Source organism: Candoia aspera, chromosome 2 (genome assembly GCF_035149785.1).
Source record: "Candoia aspera isolate rCanAsp1 chromosome 2, rCanAsp1.hap2, whole genome shotgun sequence".
Classification (NCBI taxonomy): domain Eukaryota; kingdom Metazoa; phylum Chordata; class Lepidosauria; order Squamata; family Boidae; genus Candoia; species Candoia aspera.
Window position 1 is genome coordinate 234,315,101 of NC_086154.1, and position 24,776 is coordinate 234,339,876.

Below are 24,776 nucleotides of genomic sequence, written 5' to 3' on the forward strand. Positions count from 1 at the left end.
AGCACCGCCCCCTAGAGTCGGACACGACTGGACTTAATGTCAAGGGAAACCTTTACCTTTACACTTACCTTAGAGCTGTTTTGGTGTAGTAGTTAAGGCATCAGGCTAGAAGCAGGAGATTGTGAGTTCTAGTCCCACTGTAGGCACGAAGCCAACTGGGTCACTCTCTCTCAGCCCTAGGAAGGAGGCAAGGGCAAGCCAATTCTGAAAAAACCTTGCCAAGAAAACTGCAGGGATTGTCCAGGCAGTTACCAGGAGTCAACACTGATTTGGAGGCACACATACATACACTTACCTTACACTGGCAGCTTATTATTTTATAAATAAAGAAGATGGATGCATGCAATAACTTCTAGTTATTCAAGTTTCTTATACACCAAAGACAGTTTGTTCTCCCTTGGTAATTATTATATCCTTGAACATGTTTATTAATATTTTGTACTGCACTGAGAGAAGCTATACCCTGGTCTAGCTTTCCCAGTCTGGTAGCCACCTTACCCAAATGGAAACATTACTTCCAGAATTGCAAGCCAGTGTGACAGACCCTAATTCTAAGAGCTGTAAAATCAATACATTTAGATAGTATCAGGTTCCTGGCCTCCCTTATTAGAGCACAGGGTAGGCAACATGACATCAAAGAGCACTAATGTAATCTCCCACATTTCTTGCCCCACCATTTTAAAAAATACTTTAAATTAAAAAATGAAGTTGGCATGCTATAAAGTCAGGCACCAGCCTCTAATACAGAAATGCTTTTGTCTCCACAAAAATCCCACTGGTAAAATAAAGAACATCCAGGAAACTCATTCACATTTGCATAAATTGGTGTTTCAGTGATTAGTTATGCCTGCTGTGACACCCACTGGATATGGCTGGCAGCTGTAGGGGAAAAAAAGCCCAAACGCACTGTGGTGGGAGATGCAGTTGGGCCACATCTCCGAATGTTGTTAATGCCTGATTCTAAGACTCCTCCTTTTTCTGGGTCATAAGACTCAAAGCACTGCTATTATAAGGGGTTGGAAAAAATTCAGGAGCCAACCCCTACGTGCTTTCTCTATCTAGAATTGTATTCCCTCCAGTTTGGGGTTTTGCGAGCTAAAAGTATTCGTTGCTTAACCCATCAGTAGATAGATTATTGTAGAAGTAAATTAATATAATCAGTAACATCTACTTTTGTTTTCTTCCCCCGCCAGAGATTTTTGGAGAACAGCAACATCATTGCTTGTTACAATGAATTGATTCAAATAGAACATGGTGAGGTGCGATCACAGTTCAAACTACGGTACGTAAACACATCTGTTACCATTCATCTCCTGGGTTAGTGCAAGAAGCAGACTCCTAGTATTATACTGAGACAACTCTGCTCATGTCTTCGTATCGCTGATGCTGGGTATTTATGTATCAAGAATAACTTTTCTGACTCTTGAATTGTAGGTTTCTCGTTGCCTAAATAAACAAAGCTGAAATTTTTTTAAGCTCACATAACTAATTCACTGTCTTTCAAGAATAACTTATGAGATAGATTTTGCATTAGGAATTTTCTCTTTATCCAAGAGTCTCTCAAGACTCGTCTAAATTATGGTACTTCCATGCCCATGCATGCTCTTTATCTCTGGATCAGGCAATTTCTTAATGGCAAGAATTACCTTTTACAAAAGACCAGCAACTCAGGAGACACTAAATTAATGTTTTGGGAGTGCCTTTTTATGCCTTTGGATGGATTGAGTTTTGTTATGGCTTTACAGTATCGTTTTGTTTTAGGTGTGCTAAGTCTGTCCAGAGGTTTGCATATCTTTTTCAATGTATTTTTATTTGGAAAATCAGTAGAAAGGTTTGCCTCTGTGATCAACACCAAATCTCAGTGGTACAACCTCAGGTGGACGCATAAAGAGGTTTAGATTACCCATAACTTGTAGGTCATGGGTTGCCTCCTGCTGTTTTACTGTACCATGTGGAACTCTAAACTTTCCTAGCCAGGACATTTTCCCCACAAAGTGCCACTTTGTGTTGAGTTGCATCTGTTGGCAAAGGTAGACTGGATCTCCATCTTTATGCAAGATGCAAACTGTGACATAAATAAAAACATGCATAATTAACACGTCTGAGGAAACATCCTGAACAATTGTGTTGAGTCCATGTCCTTCAGTTTTCTTTCTTCCCCCAAAATATGTAGCCGTTGTAATTTTATTTAGGAAATATGATCTCTTTATATTACTGCAACAGTAAGGTACAGTGTATCATTCATACATTAACATCAATGTTGCATAGTTTAATAGTAAACTAATATCTTCTAAAAAGAAGTATATTTTTACAGGAAGGTGACATATTTCCATGAATCTGCATAGGAATCAAGCAGTTATAGCATCCTGAATTGTTCCATCATAGATTGTAACAGTCTCAACTTATTAATTACAGAGCTTGTAATTCAGTATTCACTGCACTAGAACACTGTCATGAAGCTGTAGAAATAACTAGTGAAGATCATGTCATTCAGGTATGGAAAAAAGCTTTCCTTGGAAAATTTATTTATCCATTTCACTTTAAACTATTAAAGGAAAGAATCACCACTTGTGCCTGTAGTATATACATACAGGTATATATTCTGTTTAGATATTATTTGTATGGGGAGGTAGCATGCAAAGTTTTCGGTGTTTTATTTTTGACCCATCTTCTACTGGTGCATTTGCACCGAATGAATACATAGAGTAGGTTACTTTCCAATTGAGGTATTTGCTAGGACGTTTTCCCTTACTGGGAATATGCAAACAGGATATGAAATTTATCAAAATTTGCTTTGTAATTTTTCTGTACTTGCTCATATACTTTTCATTTCATTTTATTTTTTTACAGTATGTTAACCCAGCCTTTGAACAGATGATGGGCTATCAGAAGGGAGAGTTAATAGGGAAGGAGCTTACAGAACTTCCAAAAAGTGACAAAAACCACGCAGACCTGTTGGATACAATCAACACATGCATCAAAAGAGGAAAAGTAGGTGATAATTACTCTTTGCTTTTTGCATTCTTTAATGGGATTGATTGGTTACAACCTAAATATGAAAAATCACTGCAATGTGGATTCTCCTTTACTGGAGCGGGTTAGGCAGAGACTGGACAGTGATTTGCCATGGATGCTTTAATTTGGATTCCTATTCAGATCGCAAGGTTGGACCCAGTGCTGTCAATGGCCCCTTATATCTCTGGGACTCTCTGTATGTATGGTACCATATGTGAGTATGGAATGCTGCATGAAAGCATCAGAGGAGCACCTGACTGGGAAAGACTGGATGGCAACTTGGAGGATCTCACATAGGGAAAGACTGCAGCAGACTTTATTATTTTTAATAAGGCATATTGGATACTTCGTTGAGTGTTGGTTTCACTTGACTTGTTTAGGAATGGCAAGGCGTTTATTATGCACGAAGGAAATCAGGTGATAGCATCCAACAGCATGTGAAGATAACACCTGTGATGGGCCAAGGAGGGTAAGTGTGTTAATGAAAAAGTGCATTAACAAATAAGTGACTTGTACCAGGTTTATTTATTTATTTATTTATTTATCACATTTATAGGTGATAAGGTTGCCCCTAGAATCTGGCTCAGTTGACACGCTTTCTTATTTTTTTAAACCCAGCTCAGGGATAGGTAACACATGTCCTGAAGGTGTGAGGTTTGAGTCTGAATCAGACTCCAAAAATGAAACTTATCCTGAACAGTCTGAAGAAAACGAAACTTATCTGGTAGGAATCAGGGAAACAGATACCCAAAGTGACTCAGCAGAGTGGGAGAAAGTGCAAGTGCTGATTGGGCAAAATCCAGAGGAGGATTTGAAACCTCCAATCAGTGCGCAAGACAGGAGAGCAGAGAAGCGCGCGAATCAGAAGGCAGCCCGATTGGCTGCAGAAGGGAAAAGGCATGGAAAGGAACGCGTTAAAAGGCAAGTGCTCACTGAGCAAGCTGCCGGAGACAACCGATCCTTCGAACTCGTATCAGCAGAAGAGTCCTTACCAGATTCAGAAGCCTCGTCTGTAGCCATTGTGGAATCAGAGCCAGCTTCTTCCAACATTGTGGGACTGCCTCTCTCGCCAGTTGCTCCGACTGCCTCGCCAGTCCAGCAGATCTCAGCTTTGCTTTCAGCTCCCAGCCTCGCCTTGTTGTTTCAGCCACACTCTATCCTGGCTTCAGCATCAAGCCTCGTTGTGCAGATCCAGTCAAGTCCAGCCAGAATTCCAGCTCCAAGTCTTGTCTTGCCACTCCACTCCAGCCCAACCCAGCCTTGCTTCCAGTTCCCAGTCTAGTCTCGCCGTCTCAGTTATGCCCAGTCTTGCCTCTGCTCCCAAGTCCAGTTTTGTCGTTCCAGTCCAGCCTAGCTCCATGTCTAGTTCCTCACCTCGTCCTTCCATTCCAGTTAAATCCTGCCTCATTTTCGGATCCAAGCCTTGCCTCGCAGCTCCAGTCCACTCTAGTACCACTCCGAGTTCTACCTCTTGCCTTGCTGCTTCAGTTGAGTCCTGTATCACCTCCAGAACCAAGTCCTGCCTTACAGAACCAATCAGGCCTTGCCTAGCCTCTGTGCCAAGATTGAGCCCAGCATCTCCAGTCTCCATCTTGCCACGTGCAATTGCCTCTCCAGGTCTTGCTGCCTCATTGAGGGGTCTAGCTGAGTTCTGCCTAGCTATGTTGCCTCAGTTTCCATCAGATCCTGATCCTGTAGTCTTGCCTAGTTTTCCTCCTCTGCCTGGGTGGACCTGATCTATTGTGTTGCTTACTTATTGAGGATTTTATTATTGTAAATAGTTAATAAAAGAATTTTAAGTAATCCTGCCTGGCCATCTCATAATCTGGACTGGACAGTAGGTTGCATTTGGAACTCCAGGATCCCCTTTCTGCTTCCTGGTACTCTTACATTGACAAAATAACTAAATCTGAGTAATATTAGTTTTGGATTTTCATTTATTCGTTCACTCACTCATTTAAGGTGGAAATCAGAGCAGTTTAGTTATAGGGGCTTCCTACCACCATCTCCACCCTTAAACCCCATCCCCCAAAGGGGTGAAACAATTTAACCCTGCTTCTTCTGCTTCACCTCTTGCCAGGTGGCCTCCTCTGGTTCTTCAAAAGGCTGGGAGGATAAGTTGCAGCAGAACCCAGCTGACAAATTTTGCCATCCATGATGTAGCTTGTTAGTTTTATCTTCTCATTTCCTGTAGAAAAGAATCAAATGTTGCTCTTTCATTATCTCAAAATCCATGAACTGAACAATTAAAACTCAAGCCTCACTCATTTCCAACCAGTTTTGGCAAATTGCATTGAATATATAGGAGGATGCAGTTAGCATATAACAACGAAAGTTTCTGAGGAAAAAAAAGCAGAAAGAATGGCAATACTGGTCTGAAAATACTTAAAATTCCCAGGTACTTTTGTCAAATGCGATAACTGTGAATTCTAGTCTCTGCTCATCTGTGAATTTATAAAAGATTAAACTGGAATGTCCAATGCCTTCTGTTAAATTAAAATAGCAGTTGGGTGGAAGTTAAGGATTTGATTATCTTAGGCATATTACAAACTTTATATAAATCAAGAATCATATTGTAATGATTGCCTAACCTAACTGAACCAGACTCACAAGTGTAACTTTATGAAATCTGATTTATTGAAGGATTAGTATGCAAATACAGAGAAAGCTGAGAATGAACAAAAGCGCGCGAATTACAAACTAAAAACCCTCCGTGCGAACGAAACCACTCCCTTCACCCAACCAGTTCAAACTCCCTTATCCCCAGGTGCTGGCAACGGACAGTGCTAATCGCCTGGGAAGAAAACCTTGAAACCAAAGCGTAGCCCAAACACATTCCAAACCTAGAAAGCAGATAAGCGGTCCAGCGCAACAATGCCTAACTGCACCCCCCAACCCTGCGTCAGTGAAAGGCATGTGAAACGTTACGATGTAAAGCACTCATCGTAACGGGGAACATGACACATATATCTCATTCACTGAGATGTTGGAAGTTTCAGTTGCAGTCCTAGACAGAGTTTTGTTAAAATCAGTTGATCTACATGCACAGGATTCTGCTGGAGCATTAGCATCTTGTGTTTTTGATCCAGAATCCTGCTAAGTAGGCTTTTATCTCACACCAATATTAACCTGTGCCAATTATAATTTATGAGTATTTTATAGGATGACCTCAATAACTGCCATAAGTAATAAATATAGCATTGAAATAAACTTGTTGGAACTAGATTTTTGCTTTATTAATAATGCATAATTAATCACCAATAAATACTGCATTTAATAATAGCAGATTATTTTTTATATTCATAGAAAAATTCGACATTTTGTGTCTATCAAAAAACTGTGTTGCAGCAATGATAGCAACAAACAGGTATGATTTTCCCTTTGTACAATTGTTTGTCACCTTCTTAATAACAACTGGCTGTTTCCAAAGTCTTAAATGACATATTATTTAAAATATAAATGTCAAGTCACATTATCATAAAATGTATCTTATGAGAGTCAACTTTTGTTGCTCAGGCAAGATGATTTGCATTTATTTTAGAGGCCTCTCCTGTGTCTTATCATATAGAGCTAATGAGGTTATTCAAAAATCTCTGTTTTGAATCAGATTGCGGCAGAGAGTTATGGTAATTCAAATTATAGCATTATAATCATTCTAATCCAACATAATGGGGAGGTAGCTATGCAGAGAGAAAAGCTGGTTAAAGTTTTTAACAGGAGATATAGAAATATGATGTAAGCACAAGCAGAGTATACAGTAGATGTGGGAAACCTTTGGTCCAGTGTTTCTCAACTTTGGCAACTTTAAGATGTGTGTAGTTCAGCTCCCAGAATAGCATGGTTGGCTGGGGAAGTCCACACATCTTAAAGTTGCCAAGGTTGAGAAACATTGCTTTAATATCTAACCATAACTTAACTTCCTCTGACATCCCATCAAGAAAGCTGATAGATGACACAGTCAACTCCCCAAGCACCTGAGCACCTCCATGCTGCAGCTGTCTGAAAAGTTGTCTTTGGCTGCCTTCAACTTTTTCTGACTAAGAAGGTTAAGGGACAGTCAGTACAGAGAACCATGACATGAGGATTGCCTGTGTGTTAACATTTAGTTGGCTGAGTTCATACAATAGATTTAAACTGGTTACTAAATTAACCCACACAATATACTATGAGTAAGAATGGAGATGTCTTGCTAAGCCATTAAAAAAAAGCTAAATGAAGTTAATACTATCCAAGTTTGGTATGGTCTATCTGGCCATTCCGGCAGAAGTTTATATGTCTCTTTTGTATTTCTTTTTTCATATAACACAAGACCTACAGGCCACATCATGATGAAAAGTGTGCAGGAGACCAGTTTCAGTCAGGTTAGAAAATGGTCTTTCTATTATTTGAAGAATCAGAACCAGTCTTCCTATTAGGCTGAAGGATGCTTCATATATTGTGGCACTCATGCGGATGCAGTTGATCCTGGAGTGGAAGTTCTGTCTGTGAAATCTAGAAGTAGTTTAAACTCTTCACGTAGCAAATTATGAGCTCTTTAGCAGACTGCCTCCATGATGTATGAAGAGATCCTCAAGCTAATCAGTCTGTTCAGTCCATGCATGTTTGAATAGACTGAAAAATGTAATTATCATCCTATGCAATAAAATGGAAGAATATGGTATTAAAAATAAGTTGTGACATAATATTGCAAGAAAATAGAAGAATATGGCATTAAAAGATTGACATTAAGAGAAGGGTAGAGATTATGCTTGTATGGCATAGGACCAGGCTGCTTGCAGGACCACCTTTCTCCTATTGTTTCTGCCTGCCTCACCAGATCTAGTACAGAGGGCATGCTCAAGACCCCTTCTGTTAAACAATGTCATCTCGTTGGACCCCGGAGTCATGCCTTCTCAGTGGCTGCACCTGCTCTGTGGAACAGCATCCCCCCCAAGATTCAGATGGCCCCAACCTTCTTAGCTTTTCCCAAGACATTGAAGACCTGGCTATTCCCCCAGACATTTGGGTCAGGTTGAAGATGAGCTCAGCTAGAAAGGATATTTAATAGTTAATTGTTTATTGGGCCTCAGGGAGGTTATGTTTGGGAGGTTTGTTTGTTTTTAATCCTGTAAGCTTCTCAGACTCACTTGTGTGAAACGGGTGGCCATATAAATGCTATACATACATACATACATACATATCGCGGCGAAATACCATTCATTTGGGGAAGAAGATACTTATAAAATAATACATGTACAAACTCATGGGCTTAATGTATTCCCAGTTATAGTTTTTTTTTAGTTTTAGCAGCACATTATCTTTAAATCAAATCAAGTTTAGCATATAGTAAAGCAATAATAAAAACTGGTTTTGAAACAGGGAAATTAAAGAAGTTGGTTTCTCTATTTTGTGTTATCCTTCCCCTTCTAGTTGTGGAAGTGTTCATTTTTAAATTTCTGAACTGTATTTGGGAGACAAGTTAAAAGTCAGTCGCTTAATATGGGGACAAAATGTGGCTGTGAAAATAAATTCTGTCCCTTTTTAAATACCTTCCTCTAACATTTACAGATTCTCACTCCTTCAGATGCAAGAACAGGAGGAAAGAATCCATTGATGTTAAATCAATAACTTCTCGAAGCAGTGATGGTAAGAAATGAAATGCACCAGAGATATTATTCAGAGCTCTGTGTTAAAAGGAATAGCAATTGATGATTTAAGTGAATGGCATTTGATCTAATATTTTATTATAACCTGTTTCCAACTATCTAGGCTATTGAATAGCAAGAAGAGGCAGAATAAGTTTGAACAATGGGAAAAATAGACAATTTCTTACTCTCTAATCATACAGGTAATGCTCAGTTACTGACCACAATTGGGACTGGCAACTCCATTGCTAAGTGATGCAGTCATAAAGTGAAACATGTGACCACGCTCAACTTACAACATCAGTTCTGGCTGTGGTCATTAAGTGAATCACCCATGGTTGTTGAGTGAGACATCATGTGACTGCGACTTGCGACTTCCTGCTGGCTTCCCCATTGACTTTGCTTGTTGGAAGCTGGCAGTGAAGGTTGCAAATGGCAGTCACGTGACCGCAGGGATGCTGCAACTGCTGCAACTTCAAGGACTGATTGTAAATCTCCTTTTTCAGCAATGTAGTAACTTTGAATAGTCACTGCACAAGCAGTCGGTAAGCAAGGGCTACCTGTATGTGCAACATAAATGTAAGAACGTATCTTATTATTTGGACCCACCTAATTTAAAATAATGCAGCGTAGAAGAAAGTATAGGGACGCGGTGGCACTGCGGGTTAAACCGCTGAGCTGCTGAGCTTGCCGATTGGAAGGTTGGCGGTTCGAATCCGCGTGACGGGGTGAGCTCCCGTTGCTAGTCCCAGCTCCTGCCAACCTAGCAGTTCGAAAACATGCAAATGTGAGTAGATTAATAGGTACCACTTCGGTGGGCAGGTAACGGCGTTCCGTGTAGTCATGCCGGCCACATGACCACGGAACTGTCTATGGACAAACACCGGCTCTTCAGCTTTGAAACGGAGATGAGCACTGCCCCTAGAGTCGGACACGACTGGACTTAATGTCAAGGGAAACCTTTACCTTTACCTAGAAGAAAGTAGATTATTAAAACTATCTTTTTTAAAGAGCCCAATTCTTTTCTGTTTAATGCAGCACCAAGTTTACAGAATCATCGATATTCATCTATAGCAAGAATCCATTCCATGACAATAGAAGCTCCAATTACAAAGGTATGAGGCAAGACTTTCTAATATCATTTTATACATCAACAATCCTTTTCAAAAAAATGAGCACATCTATTCTTATACATGCCTATTGAAATATGAATTCATGTCACGTATAGATGGTGTATCCGAATAGCAAGGATGGTATTTACTATAAATAAGAGTTTCTATTTCTGTATTGTTGGCTGTTTTGCACTTCTTTCAAATATCTCCCAAAATCATTTATGGTGAATTTTGATAATACGCAATTATATTTTAATTTAATTGATTGAAGAATTAGTTAATCATTTAAAAAGCCAACTCCTTTATTCAACTGACAACTCTTTTACATGATAACTCAATAGTTCATACAGATTTTTAAAATATAGTGGATTGAAAGCAACAATGACTTTGTTATTTCTTTTCTATTTGTTATACTACAGGTTATTAATATAATCAATTCAGCTCAAGAGAATAGCCCTGTGACTGTAGCAGAGGCCTTGGATAGAGTGTTGGAAATCTTACGAACAACAGAACTTTATTCTCCACAGTTAGGAATGAAAGATGATGACCCTCATACTAGTGATCTTGTCGGAGGTCTGATGACTGTGAGTAAAGAGACATAAATCACATCACCAGTTTCACTAGTAGAATTGGTGGCTGGAATCCAGGGTCACATGAACAAGTCAAGCAAGGGGTCCTTTTGCTGTTCTCCTCCTCCATTAAAGACATAATAAAAAGAAGTGTATAAAAACAATTGGCCATAATAATTGTAGGAGGAAACAGTTCTGGATTATCACCCATAAGGAGAATAGAATGTCATGAGATGCCTCTTTTGATTACTTGTAAGAATAGCCTTTCATGAAATCCGTGAGCTAAGATTTGCGATGAAAATTTGATAAACCCAAATCTTACTTTTATGAATGCTGGAAAGTGTTTTAGAAGAAATTGTTTGTTACTTCCTCATTTTTTATTGAAAACTCAGTATCTTCTGTGCCAGCTCTTGAATAAATAAAACTGTACTCATTAAATATTGGATAGGATTCAGGTTGTACTGCATTTTGCAGGTTATGTAGGAAATTTATATAGACATATAGACACTTTTATGATCATTTATAGCATAACATTTATATCACATAGAGTACATATTAGCAATATCCTTATTTTGCTGTTTAACTATAACATTTATTGAAATGTAGTTTCCTCTTTTTTCCCTTGGTATATGGAATGCTGTGTTTTAACTCTTATTTTTTCCTTATTTCAGGATGGCTTGAAAAAACTGTCAGGAAATGAGTACATATTTTCTAAAAGTAAGTTTTCATATTAAACTCTCTGCTTGTAATGATTGCCTATTCAAAATCACCATCAGACTCATACAGGGCTTTCATGGATATCTGATTTAATAATGAATAGTATGCAGGATCACAAGCAAAGCTGAGAATAGTAAAAGTGTGGGATGTCTCCCAATAAATCCCCAAGCAACTCCCAATCGCTCCCCCCAAAGTCAGTACAATTCCATGCCCCAGGTACCCCTAACGGTTCCTGCCGGTCTGCGGGAAGCGTCCTTGACAGGGTGAGATAACCCAAACATGCATTCCTCATTCTTCATTCCTTGCATTGCAGCCTGGTACAAGGAACAGGAGCAGCCCCCTCCTGTACAGCAACTCATGTCAGCCCCATGGCATGGAAACCTGTTACGATGTTTTTCAGGAACATTGGAACAGTAACCATGACATACTGCCCCCCTGGAAAAAGAAAACTTAAAAAGGAAAGGTTAATAATAAGCAAGAAGCTAAATATGCGGCTTGTCAGGATAGGCAAGATGAAAGCGGGTAATTAAGTCAGGAGCATTAACGTGCCGAGCAGGCACCCATTCAGGGTGAGGGAAATGTTTCCAGTGGACGAGATATTGCAGGGAGCCTCGAAGCTTTCTGGAATCCAGTGTCCTTTAACTCAAAATGCTGGTGTCCATCAATCATGATTGGAAGGGGGGGTGGAGACGGGTGCCAGCAGTGCGAGGCACGAAAATGTTTCAGCGAACTGCAATGAAAGACAAGATGGAGGTGTTTTAAATTATGAGGGAGTTGAAGCTTCACAGCCACAGTATTAATGCTGTCAATGATAGGAAAGGGCCCAATAAATTTGGGAGCCAACTTTTTGGATGGTTGGGAGGATCTGATATATTTGGTGGACAGATAAACTTTATCTCCAACTTTAAAGTCATTAGCAGGGGAACAGTGCCGGTTGGCCTGTGTTTTATAGGCAGCCTGGGCGTCAGCCAAGGCTTGTTGAATGACTGGCCATGCGTGTGAAATGCGGGTCCCCCAGTCAGCCGCTGAGCCAGAAGGGGAGGAAGGCTGGGGTAGTTCTGGAATAGGTACAAAGTCATGTCCATTAACAACTTGAAAAGGGGTTTTCCCAGTACTTTGGTGCACAGCATTTATATGCCACTTCAGCAAATGGGAGTAAGTCAACCCAATCATCCTGATGGTAGTTAATGTAAACTCTAAGGAACTGCTCTAAGGTAGCATTAAGAATCTCAGTTGAACCATCCATTTGAGGATGCAAAGTAGTTGACAGAGCCTGCTTGGTGCCAATCAACTTCAAAAATGATTTCCAAAATTGAGAAGTAAACTGTGTTCCGCGATCAGAAATTAAGCAGGAGGGGCTACCGTGTAACCTGTAGATATGATGTAAGAAGAGCTTGGCCAATTGTGGGGCAGTTGGCAACGAAGCACAAGGGATAAAATGAGCCTGCTTTGAGAAAAAGTCTTTAACCACCCAAATGACTGTTTTCTTTTGGCTGGGGGGTAAATCTACAATAAAATCCATAGAGGTCTGCCCCTAGGCTCTCTTGGGGTCAGCCACCTTTTGTAACAGTCCCTGTGGCTTGCCTTCTTTACGTTTAGACATGGCACACATAGGACAAGTGGCCACATATTCCTTTACATCACTGCAAAGTGTGGGCCGCCAAAACTGCTGACGAATTAGGTGCAAAGTTTTGACAAATCCCAAACGGCCAGAGTCTATGTTCCACCCAGCATAAGCCATCATCAAAAGTTACTTTGTCTCTATGAGATTGCAACCAAGTGTGTCAAAAATGTCAGCTAGCTGTCCAGCATGTTGAGGGAGATGAGAAAGAGCATCAGCTAGAAAGTTTTTCTGCCCTGGGAGGTACTTTAACTGGAAATTAAAATGGCTGAAAAACTGAGCCCAATGAATTTGCTTAGGGCTAAGTTGGTGAGGTGTGCGGGGTGCTTCTAAGTTTCTATGATCCATCCACACCTCAAAAGGAAATTTGGCACTGTCCAGTAGGTGGCGCCAAGTCTCTAGAGCTGCCTTAAAAGCAAAAGCTTCCTTTTACCAAACATGCCAGCGTCGCTCAGCATCAGAGAATTTCTTGGACAAATAAGCACAGGGTCGCAATTTGTTTTCAGGGTCCTTTTGTAACAAAATAGCCCCAATGGAGGTGTCAGAAGCATCCACTTGCATGACAAAGGGGTGATCAGGATCTGGGTGCTGCAAGATAGGCTCAGCTGTAAAAAGCAGTTTGAGTTTCTTAAATGCAGCCTGGCAATTGTCAGTCCAGTGCAGCACAGCCTCTGGATTTTTTACTTTTTAGGTTTTGCCTTGCCCCTTTGTTTTTAATAAGTCAGTTAGAGGCCGCACTATCTCCATGAACCCCGGAATGAACTGTCTGTAGAAATTGCTGAATCCCAGAAAATTTTGTAATTGCCTTCTAGTACGAGGTCGTTCCCAAGCCAAAATTGCTTGTATTTTGGCTGGATCCATCTCAATGCCCCATACAGAGACTCTATAGCCAAGGTAGTCGAGCTGTGTTTTATGGAATTCACATTTAGACAGTTTTGCATAGAGCTTTGCCTCCCTAAGCTTGCTCAGGACCTGCCTCAGAAGGCGTTCAGGCTCTTCCTCTGTTTCGGTGTAAATCAAAACATAATCCAAGTAGACCAACACCCCTTTAAGCAGATGGTCATGTAGTACTTCATTGATTAATTGCATGAACACTCTGGATGCTCCCGCTAGCCCAAAAGGGAGGACTTTGTATTGGAATGATCCCAATGGGCAATTAAAAGCAGTTTTCCACTCATCCCCTTCCTTTATACGAATATAAAGTATGCCTCTCACAGAACTAATTTGGAAAAGATTTTTCCTTTGGAGAGGTGAGCCAACATGTCCTTCATGAGAGGGAGAGGGTATTTGTTCATGATGGAAACCCCATTTAACCCTTGGTAGTCCATGCAAAGTCTCAGCATGCCATCTTTTTTTCTCTGAATAATACCGGTGCCCCCACCGGGGAGTTGGCAGACTCAATAGAGCCGCACGCCAAATTCTTATCGATAAAGTCCCTCAGAGCATCCAACTCCTTTTGGGTCATAGGGTAAATTTTTGGCTTGGGCAATTGTGTGTCTGGGACCAATTCAATGGCACAGTCAGTCTTCCAGTGAGGGGGTAACTGATCTGCCTCCATCTCCCCAAATACATCTGCAAACTCACGATATTGATGAGGCAGCTCCTCCAGCCCTGGCAGTACAGGAAGTGCCTGGCTGACCCCCACCTTGCAAACTCTGGCTCAGGTGGCCACTACTTCTGTGGGGCCATTGTAAAATCCATCTTTGAAAGTCACAGTCCTGTGCTCCCAATTTATATAAGAATTTCGATGTTTCAGCCAGGCCATGCCCAATATTACTGGAGGGCTTCCTGCTGGGGCTACCACAAACTTTAAAGTCTCTAGGTGGCTGCCCACTTGCATTGTCACAGCCCAGTGAAATGAGTGGCTGGACCGCCCCCCCCCCCAGCTTCCGAGCCATCCAGCTGGGTGAATATTAATGGGTGTTTTAGAGGGAAGCTTGGAAGGTCCAATGCCATGACTAGATTGGGATGAATCAAACACCTGGAACATCCAGAGTCAACCAAAGCCCAGACTTCGGTAGATTTCGTTTGGGCTGCTAGTTTCACTTTCAACATCAAAGTGAGGCAATCATCACTCACTATAGAGTCCTCGCACCCATCCTCCTCCTCCTGCTCACTGGCGCCCTTCACAGCAGGCAGCTGGAGTTTCCTGCTGGTTCCTTTATTTCGCCTTCTGATTCCTCCAAGAAATACACCAAATCCTCAGCCTCTATTGCTCCCTTCGCTGTTGTCATTTTACGTGTGGTTGGTGGTGACTTGGCTGGCAGTTTCCCCTGCTTGGACTCAGCTCTTCCACTCGGGCATTCAGCTGCGTGGTGCCCCTCCTTCCCACAATGAAGACACTGATCCCCGGCATAGCGGCACTCCCTCTCTTCGTCCCAAGGCTTGGGGCTTCGTTTAACAGCTGTAGCTTCACTCCTGGGGCCTCTGGCAGTCGGGTGAGCTCTCTCGGGTTTACGGGTTTGTAAAAAAATATATCGGGCATTCTCAGCCTTCCCAGCCAAGCAAATCCAGTCATATAGTGAGGTGGGGCCATCTCTACCCAATGCACACCTCAGAATGTCTCTGTAAAGGCCCTCTTTAAAGTATTCGATCAGGGTTGACTCTGACCAATCAGTGATTTTGCCAGCTAGTGCCTTAAATTCTAACGCATAATCAGCCACCAACATCTGGCCTTGGGAGAGCTCCTTTAAATCATCGAAGCTATCTAGAGCAGCGGAATCAGCATCATGTAGTTGGATGTACCAGTCTGCTGCTCTACCCTTGAGCTTGGTGGCAATGGGGTTAATTTTGGATTCCCCTGTGGGGAAGCATGCACCAAATTACCTCATATAACTTGGCATTGGTCAGAAAGAATGACAGCCTCGTCGGGTCTCCATTAAATTTTACTGAAAAGTCTCTCACTCCTCCCCTGGTTGGACCCAGTCCTGCAGCCACCTGGGGGCTGTCACTCCAAGTGACGGAAGGCCTAGCCCTGCGCAGTGGGGATATGGAAGGCCAGGCTCTGCACGGCGCGGACCCACCCCTGGCAGGCTTCCATCCCCGATCAGCCGCTGGCCTCGGGAGAGGTATGGGAGAAGGCTGCTGATGGGTATCCTCCCCTCGTCTCCCTTGTCTCTCCATCAACATGGACAGGTTCTTTAACAAACACTCCAGGGATTCCATTTTTGCTTCTAGCACTCACAGGCTCTGGGGGGTTGGAGAGTCCCCTCTCACCTGCCCTCCTGGTGTCCCATCTGTCGACAGTGTGGTGGATTCCTTCTCCAGTGTCAGCAGCAATAGGTACTTCCAGGATGTCCCTGATGTCCCCTGCTGCGGGTCACCCACCTCATCCAAGACAATTAGCTCGCTAATTGACTCCATGGGTACTGGTCCTCCACTCAACACCCCACTGCTCTCTGTCTCCCCCGAGTCCGATTCTGAATCTGATGACTCTTTTGGAGGGTTCAGGGTAGCAGACGGCTCCGAGGAAGTGTCTTGCCTTCCGCTCCTGGTTGCAGGTTCAGGAGCTGAGCTGGTGGGCTCCTCAGGTCCTTCGGCGCTCATTTGCAATTCAGCCATTGTTAGCTATAATCCCTCACAAGAAGTGGTTCTTGGTAGGAGCTAACAGTTTTATAGTATTCTCAGCTTTATGTAATGATTGCCTATTCAAAATCACCATCAGACTCACACAGGGCTTTCATGGATATCTGATTTAATAATGAATAGTATGCAGGATCACAAGCAAAGCTGAGAATAGTAAAAGCGTGGGATGTCTCCCAATAAATCCCCAAGCAACTCCCAGTCCCTCCCCCCAAAGTCAGTACAATTCCATGCCCACAGGTGCCCCTAACGGTTCCTGCTGGTCTGTGGGAAACGTCCTTGACAAGGCGAGATAACCCAAACATGCATTCCTCATTCTTCACTCCTCGCATCGCAGCCTGGTACAAGGAACAGGAGCAGCCCCCTCCCATACAGCAACTTGTGTCAGCCCCATGGCATGGGAACCCGTTACAATGTTTTTCAGGAACATTGGAACAGTAACCATGACATACTGCCCCCCTGGAAAAAGAAAACTTAAAAAGGAAAGGTTAATAATAAGCAAGAAGCTAAATATGCGGCTTGTCAGGATAGGCAAAATGAAAGCAGGTAATTACGTCAGGAGCATTGACGTGCCAAGCAGGCACCCATTCAGGGTGAGGGAAATGTTTCCAGTGGACGAGATATTGCAGGGAGCCTCGAAGCTGTCTGTTCATTCACTGCCAATATTGCAGAAAAGTTGCTTTTATTGAAATATCAGGAATACAAAACCCTTCTAATGTACCTCATTAACTATCTATTGAATTTGTTGTGTAAAGAGTTTAGATGTAACAGATTTTCACACAGCATTTGGAAAGATATGTTTATCCTTTCCAATCTCCCAAAACAGTAGACAGAAAATATTCATTAAGCTTTTATGAAAACATAGGGAATGTTTTTGCTGTAATACAAATAACAGCCCTTGAACCATTTAATCAAAAGCCATAGACAAGACAATTTCTAACTTCTGGATTTATTTGTAAGACTTGTCAAATCAGTATAAATTAATTTAGTTTTACTGTCTTTTCTTATATAGTATTTTGGAAGAATTCATTAAAAAGATGGCAGTATTGTTAGCCACATGACGGGCATGTGCAGGGAGGGGTCAAAAAAGTCAAATTGATGGTTGTGACTGTGCATTCAGACCCCTGCTCCTTTTTTACATGTATTGTGTGTTTTACATGATGAGAAAAAAGTTCTGGAAGTTGAAGTCCACACATCTTCAAGCAACCAAGGTTGAGAAACACTGCTCTAGATACTATTATCTGTTTGCAACATGGTGTGCATATGGGCTTCATTAATCAGGCTCCTTGCATCTTCTGATGGCCTTAGACTCCGTCTTCCAGAACTATGCGTTATTATCTGCACCAAGTTGGCTTTTGCTAAAACAGCACCAGGACCAGAATCATCAGCACTGAAAACACATCAGACAGGCCGTGGATTTTATATACTCACATGTTGAAAAGTTCTCATGCATCCAAGTTCACAATCTTAACTTTTGAGATTACCTACTAGATGTGATAGCACTAATGTGTTCAACACAGTTGGGCCTCAACCACTTTGTAAGAAGGAGTAGAAAGGAGGGCAAAACATGGCTAGGCAGGGTCAATGTAGAAGACTCTCTAAGCCTAGAACATATGTTGCCCCAGCTTCTTTTTCAGAGTACCTTCCTTTCAGCTGATCAAACATCAGCAAGTGGCTAAGATGATACCACATTGAGCATAAAAATATAAGAAGTTAAGGCACTCCTTTCCAGCAGCCCCATTTTATATCTATGTTTTGCATGTCTTTCCACAGGAGTGGGGCTGCTCCATGCTTAAGCTTGCTAGCATCTGTAGTTTAGCCTCGAGACTCTCTTTTTATCAAGGGTTCTTCAAGTGGATGTATGTTTATAGAATTATAACCTCTCTGTTCCCCATTTGTACAGATATGAACCAGAGCCACAATCACCTTTCAGTGCCAATTACCATCAGTGATGCTCCACCCTGCATTGCAAGCTTACTGGATAATGAAGAGAGCTGGGACTTCAACATTTTTGAACTGGAAGCTGTTACAAATAAAAGGCAAGCCTTATGTCTGCGTCCATTAGATTGATATAGAAGTTGCAGGCAATTGCTGAACAAGCTTTGGCATAAATGAACTTTGTATGGCTTATTTATGATTGACTTGGCTGTGTTACCTAGCTCTGGCAGGATTATGAATGTCAATAGAGTAAGACCTGTCAAAGCTGTGTTTTCCTTTCTGTGCTTCCAGGTTAAGATGCAAGTGGTTTGTAAATTCTAAATATGCTAAAAATATCCTTTTTAATTCCATCTGATCATTTTCTTATTGTTTTCTAGAAATGTATATATCAATCTTAACCAAGTAAGTTTTACTGTCTGGCTAATAGCATGTTATTCTGGGCTGACAGTACTTTAGGATGGTACAAAATAGCATTTATTGTCATTCACAGCTTTCCTAAAGTACAGAGGTTTTTAAATGAAACTTTCCCTAAAATCCTGTGCTAATATTGTACATTTCCAAATAAATAACTTGTTTAAAAGTAAATTTCATTAATGCTGTCTTCGTTCGTCTCCCAGATCCAGTCTTTTTAATATAATTTTTGTAGTGTAAGTTTTTTTAATACAACTAATCTATTTCATATGTAAGTTTCAAGAAGATTCATAAAAAACATTTCATATTTGTCATAAACAAACATTTTTAGGTGAATTTTTGATCAGAAAGGATAGACTAACTGCTAAGCAGACTGTTAAATGTTGCTGTGATGAATCTGTTTTGGTGCATCTTTTAAATCTATTCCCATAGAAATTCATGGTCAGTTTCTTTGAAATTTATAAATTAAACCTAGATATATCATGTTTCTGTCGCTTGTGACTTTTATGGATGGAACTCCCTACAAGGACTTCCTCACAGAATCACATCTTTTTTTCTGCTAAATTTTACCTCAAAATCCTCTCATTCCATGAAGGATGTTGTTGTATCTCTTCACTCCCAAATGAGACTAAGCTACAGAGTATTTCAGAGTATTTCCTTATTACCTTTCCCTCTTTAAGCCAGATTTCATTAAACATGAATTTTGGGTACCCTCAGTCACAATAATGTTTGTTGCTAATATGGCACCTGTCGTTTTTCTAATCCTTTCATCTGAAATTGCAAAGACTCCTTTCCTGCCAGATGTTAACACAGAATGAAAACTGTTACTGGTGCCTGCAGCTGGGATGATGATTGCCGTTGGGATGGTAACTCCTGTGCATGTGAAAAGGAATTGGGGAACACCAAAGATACATTTCAGATAATGTGTAGTTTGGACCTTCACTTCCTTCCTTTAGTCCCTCTTCTCTAAATTTTTTCAACTGACAACAATTTAGCTAGTAATCTTTGGAAAGATGGGACCCTGTACCTTTGCTCATGAGAAAGCAAGAATGGGGGTATAATTTATCTAATAAAGTTAAACTATCAGTAACCGAAGTCTATAAACATAGGAAGTTTGATGGTGAGTGATCTTGTTTCTTGGTTCCCATCTTGTTATGTTCCAGGCCATTGGTTTACCTGGGTTTGAAAATTTTTTCCCGTTTTGGCATCTGTGAATTCTTAAACTGTTCTGAAGCCACACTGCGAGCATGGTTCCAAGTGATTGAAGCGAACTACCACTCTTCTAATTCCTACCATAACTCCACCCATGCAGCAGATGTCTTGCATGCTACAGCATTTTTTCTGGGGAAAGAAAGAGTTAAGGTACAGCTTGTGTTGATAATTATGTATCCATGTTCAAGTGTTATTAACACTTTCATTTTATAAGAAAGAAGGAAGATCAGTTAAGAAGATCAGTGATTTCAAAACCACAGGAAGATGGGTTTAGGTCAAATGCTGAGGAAAAGGCATCTATCTTTCCTTTATTAACTGATTTCCTATGGTAAGAAAAAAGATGGAAGTTAGAGAAAACTAAGAGGAAGTTACAAATGGATGGAGATATCAGATTCCTCCCACCATGATCAAACAGGTTGACAATGGGATAGGGCAACAACACAATCAAAGGCTTGTCTATAAGCACCCTAACTGGAAGCCTTTTCCAAAGTACTAATTCAGAATCTTTCATTGAATAGAAAAAAAATCACAGTGAGATGGCATACCAAGTTCAGTCCTGCTTAGCTTTTTCAAGACAGCCAAGGTTGGCTTGGTGCTTCCATCTGCTGTGATGCAGCTGTGTAGCCAGAGGTGTCTGCAATGCACATACAAAACAGCTTCATTTGCATTGGTGTGGCCACCATCTTGACTTTTGTGACCATGCCCTGCAGATACCCCAGAATGCAATTTTGCATTGAGTCTGCATTTTCCTAACTACTGTATTTACAAGAATAAGTAAACTATTAAGAATCACAGGGAAATGTCACCTCAAAATGTTATTGAAGAACAATGTATATTGTCTAAATTAATCCAAATATGGATGCAGATCTATTGATGACTTTTTAGCTGATAAAGACTTAATTTTTCCTTCTAGGGAAGTCTTGATCATTTAGACCAAGTGGCTGCATTAATAGCGGCAACAGTTCATGACGTGGATCACCCAGGACGGACCAACTCTTTTTTGTGCAATGCAAGCAGTGAACTGGCTGTTCTCTACAATGACACTGCTGTCTTAGAAAGCCATCACACAGCTCTGGCCTTCCAGCTGACAGCAAAAGACAACAAGTGCAACATTTTTAAAAATCTCAACAGGTTAAGTTCTTCAAACTTTTCTTTGATTTGGGCCTGGGAATAGTTTTGGATCTGTGTGCAGCATGTGAAATTAGTCTCCTCCAACGTTTTGATATACAGTGTATATATAATATAGCAAAGTGCTGAAATTCATGAATATCAGTTCACCAGAACATCCACATCTGAAAGATTTGATTGCATGCGATTCCAAAAGAAATTCACATTTATATCTCATGTGAATGTCAGAATTCTTTTCATTTTGGAGATAATGCGTTTGCATATAGTGTGTACTAAATAGGTTGCAAATTAATGTGTTAGTATGAAAATGTATTTCTACTATGGAAAGATATATAATTTATTATTTTAACACAGGGAATGTAATAGTGTGTGGTTCCAGAAAACTAATTTGGGGAATTGATTTTTGCTTTATTAATTAACTAATATAAGACCAAATACCAACATCATGAGAGCCAGTTTGGTGTAGTGGTTAAGGCATCAGGCTAGAAACCAGGAGAACGTGAATTCTAGTTCCACCTTGTGCACAAAGCCAGCTGGGTGACCTTGGGCCAGTCATTTTCTCTCAGACGTAGGAAGGAGGCAATGGCAAACCACTTCCAAAAACCTTGCCAAGAAAACTTTAGGGACTTGTCCAGGCAGTCTTCAAGAATCAGACACGTTTGAATGGATTAAAAAAAACAAAACCAACATCATAATATCCAAAGAAACACAAATACTGAATCCAGTATTGTATAAATATTAACAATATATAATGTAAATTAACAGAACAGTGATGTAAACAACATTTATAATCCAATAGGATATAAGCTTTATTAAAAATAAAATTATGAAGTACACAGAATGTAAATGAATGGGCAAACTGGTATTTTACAAGACAGACATAGGATAAAATTGAATAGTGACCACAACTAAGTACTAAGTACTGCAACTAAGAAAGGAGCCTACTTGCCCATAAAAGGAAAACAAAGATAAACTGGGAAGAGGAATGGAATGAAACAGCCGTACCTTTTAATAATCAGAAGTTTTGTAATTGGTCACATCCACCAAAGTAGTAATTTTGTCACTGAAGAAGCTTTACTCTTTCAACAGCAGCCATCTTATGAGAGCATGCCAAAACATGCTCCCAGAATTAACCCCCACCCCAGAGGATGTCTACTCTTGAGTTTGTGGCCACCTCAGATGCCTGTTTGCATGGGCCTCAAAAGCTAAAGCCCAGTTGTAGTGCAGTCAAAATGGGTGGATGTATTAGTAACACATAATTGCTGTGCTGCAAGGAGATACCTGTATAGTCAAAAATGCATTCACCAATGTTATCCACAGTAAATGGGAAATCAGGAAAGGAATCAATCCCACCAAATATATTCAGATTGCTCTTTCTCTTTCCAGAAATCATTATCGAACTCTTCGCCAAGCAATTATTGACATGGTCCTGGCAACAGAAATGACAAAGCACTTTGAGCATGTCAACAAGTTTGTGAACAGCATCATCAAGCCCATGTCTGCAGATGAAAGCAACTCCAATGTAAGCAGCAGGGCTTGTGACTAAACCAAAGCATTTCAGTCAGATGTCTTTTCTCAGCTTTGATCATCTTTCATTCATATGATAGCAGTATTCTAATGGGAACAAGGGAGATTTGCATTTCATTTTCAACCATATGTGTCCATAATTTTGTCAGAGTATATCCTCCTTTTTAATGTTTGTATTTTGAATTATTAATGTAATGCATGCTTCTTCATAATTCAAAGATTTTACCAAAATGGAAAGACTGGGTAACTTGGAAATTATTAGCAATAGCTAGTAATAAAATAGCTTTTTGAATGATACATGTGATCATACAAAATGGCCTTAATTAGTGTAACTCGGGATAAATCAGAAGATTGGTTCACCCAACCAGTTCTTTTATCTCTTTCTGACTGGCCATGGTTCTTACAGTTTTCAGTGTGATCTTGCTGCATAAGGAGTTTACATTTTGGTCTAACAAATGAGCTGTTGTAATAAAATGCTGCAACATGCAGTGGTTCTAAATTGGTCTACAACCACTTCACACCATTCCATCCCTCCCTTGAAAGAAAAATCAGAACAAAACCTGAGCCTCTGGTTTTTTATTTTAAATTCTCTGCAGTCAGGTAGCATTCATTGAATACTGAAAATGCTCAGTCTAAAGTTTTTTAGTTCTTTTTCAAACCTTAGTGTTCTCTGATTCTGCTGATCCTCTTTCTTTTCTATGAATGGTGCCATCACTGAATACATAAATACGTATAAGCGCCCTTAATTGAAGACTGGTACTTGTATGTATTTAGCAGTGCAAATACATATATTGCATTTAGTATAACCCAAACACCATATTCTTTTCTCACATAGTAATGAAGGCATAAATAGACTTTAGATTTACAAGTAAAACAATAGTTTTATCTTTACAGATTTAGGAGACTTACTTACATAACTGTATTGATATAAATATCCCATGTGGAAAGTTTTCTAGAAATATATAAAGAGCCAGAGGAATGTTTGCAATAAATGCTTTTTACAATATGTACATTTTTCATATTGGGATCACCTATATCTACACTAATGGTTAGAAACAGCGGGCAGGATTCTTCTTTTTGCCTGTGGACAGTATGAGTGGAACCTCTTTTTTGCAACATGCATGTGATTGCACTAAAAACTCTTAATATAAATTTAAAATAACTTTAAACTGCCCTGTTCTCTACACAGTTTATTCTTCTTAATTCAGAATGCCTGAACAAAGTCAGTCTAACTGGCACAAGGTGATTCTTGTACTTAAGCTCAACTAATATTTGGTTGAACACCTTGCCTCCTAATACCTTGTGTTACCATAGATTCAGAAATGACTTTGCAATCATATAGAAGGGCAAATGAACATACTGGTTTCTTTTGAAAAAGAGAATAGCTTCAATCCTAGAAAACTGGAGTGGTGGTGAGGTGTTGCATATAGTTATACTAAAGCCAACTGCTTGGTGGAACTTAGAGGCACATTGATTGATTGTTCAAATTTCTATCACTGCCTATCTCCCCCACATAGGGGGACTCTGGGTGGTTTACAGTAAAATTTACAACTTAAAACCATCAAACGCATAAGTTACAAAAAATCTGACATAAAAATAGAATATAAAATATAAAATCCAAGTGGCACAGATTTCGTTCGGTAGGGAGAACTCTACGACAGCAGCTACCCCCAGGAAGAGCTATTGCCCTACCCATCCCAGGCAAGGTGGCAGAACCAGGTCTTCAAATCCTTCCGGAAGGCCAGGAACGAAGGGGCCTGCCTCACCTCCGGGGGCAGAATGTTCCAAAGGGCGGGTGCCACTGCAGAGAAGGCTCATTTCCTGGACCCCACCAGATGGAATTCTCTTATAGACAGTGTCCATAGCATGCCCTTTCTGCATGACCAGGTGGGACAGGTCGATGTTATGGGGATGAGACAGTCCCTCAGGTAGCCTGGCCCCATGCCATGTAGGGCTTTAAAGGTCATAACCAACATCTTGAATTGTACCCAGAAGCAAACTGGCACCCAGTGCAGCTCACACAGCAGTGTTGTTACATGTGCAAAACTTGGGGCACCCATAACTGCCCACACAGCCATATTCTGGACCAGCTGAAGCTTTCAGATACTCAAGGGTAGGCCCATGTAAAGCGCATTGCAGTAGTTGATATGGGAGATGACCAAGGCATGAGTGACTGTTTGGAGGGCATCTCGATCCAGGAAAGAGTGTAACTGGTGCACAACATGAAGTTGTGCAAAGGCCCTTCTGGCCATGACTGCTACCTGCTCTTCAAGCAGGAGCCATGAGTCCAGGAGGACCCCCAAGTTCCACACTGGGTCTG

At 40.8% G+C, this 24,776-nt stretch overlaps 2 protein-coding genes across 2 annotated transcripts in view; one reads left to right on the forward strand and one right to left on the reverse strand.

Moving 5' to 3' along the window:
* PDE8B (phosphodiesterase 8B) overlaps positions 1-24,776 on the forward strand; it is a 65,528-nt gene that overhangs the window by 37,093 nt on the left and 3,659 nt on the right. Inside the window, exons 6-19 of the mRNA XM_063295552.1 lie at positions 1,194-1,282; positions 2,416-2,494; positions 2,851-2,991; positions 3,396-3,484; positions 6,322-6,382; positions 7,325-7,376; positions 8,563-8,640; positions 9,678-9,754; positions 10,171-10,335; positions 10,992-11,037; positions 18,144-18,279; positions 19,753-19,951; positions 20,715-20,932; positions 22,316-22,451. Of these exons, the coding sequence (XP_063151622.1) occupies positions 1,194-1,282; positions 2,416-2,494; positions 2,851-2,991; positions 3,396-3,484; positions 6,322-6,382; positions 7,325-7,376; positions 8,563-8,640; positions 9,678-9,754; positions 10,171-10,335; positions 10,992-11,037; positions 18,144-18,279; positions 19,753-19,951; positions 20,715-20,932; positions 22,316-22,451 (1,566 nt within the window). The remainder of the gene's footprint in view (positions 1-1,193; positions 1,283-2,415; positions 2,495-2,850; positions 2,992-3,395; positions 3,485-6,321; positions 6,383-7,324; positions 7,377-8,562; positions 8,641-9,677; positions 9,755-10,170; positions 10,336-10,991; positions 11,038-18,143; positions 18,280-19,752; positions 19,952-20,714; positions 20,933-22,315; positions 22,452-24,776) is intronic.
* Positions 3,198-24,776, reverse strand: part of TBCA (tubulin folding cofactor A) — a 204,867-nt gene continuing 183,288 nt past the window's right edge. Inside the window, exon 5 of the mRNA XM_063295551.1 lies at positions 3,198-3,207. The gene's annotated coding sequence lies outside the window, so the exon portion shown is untranslated. The remainder of the gene's footprint in view (positions 3,208-24,776) is intronic.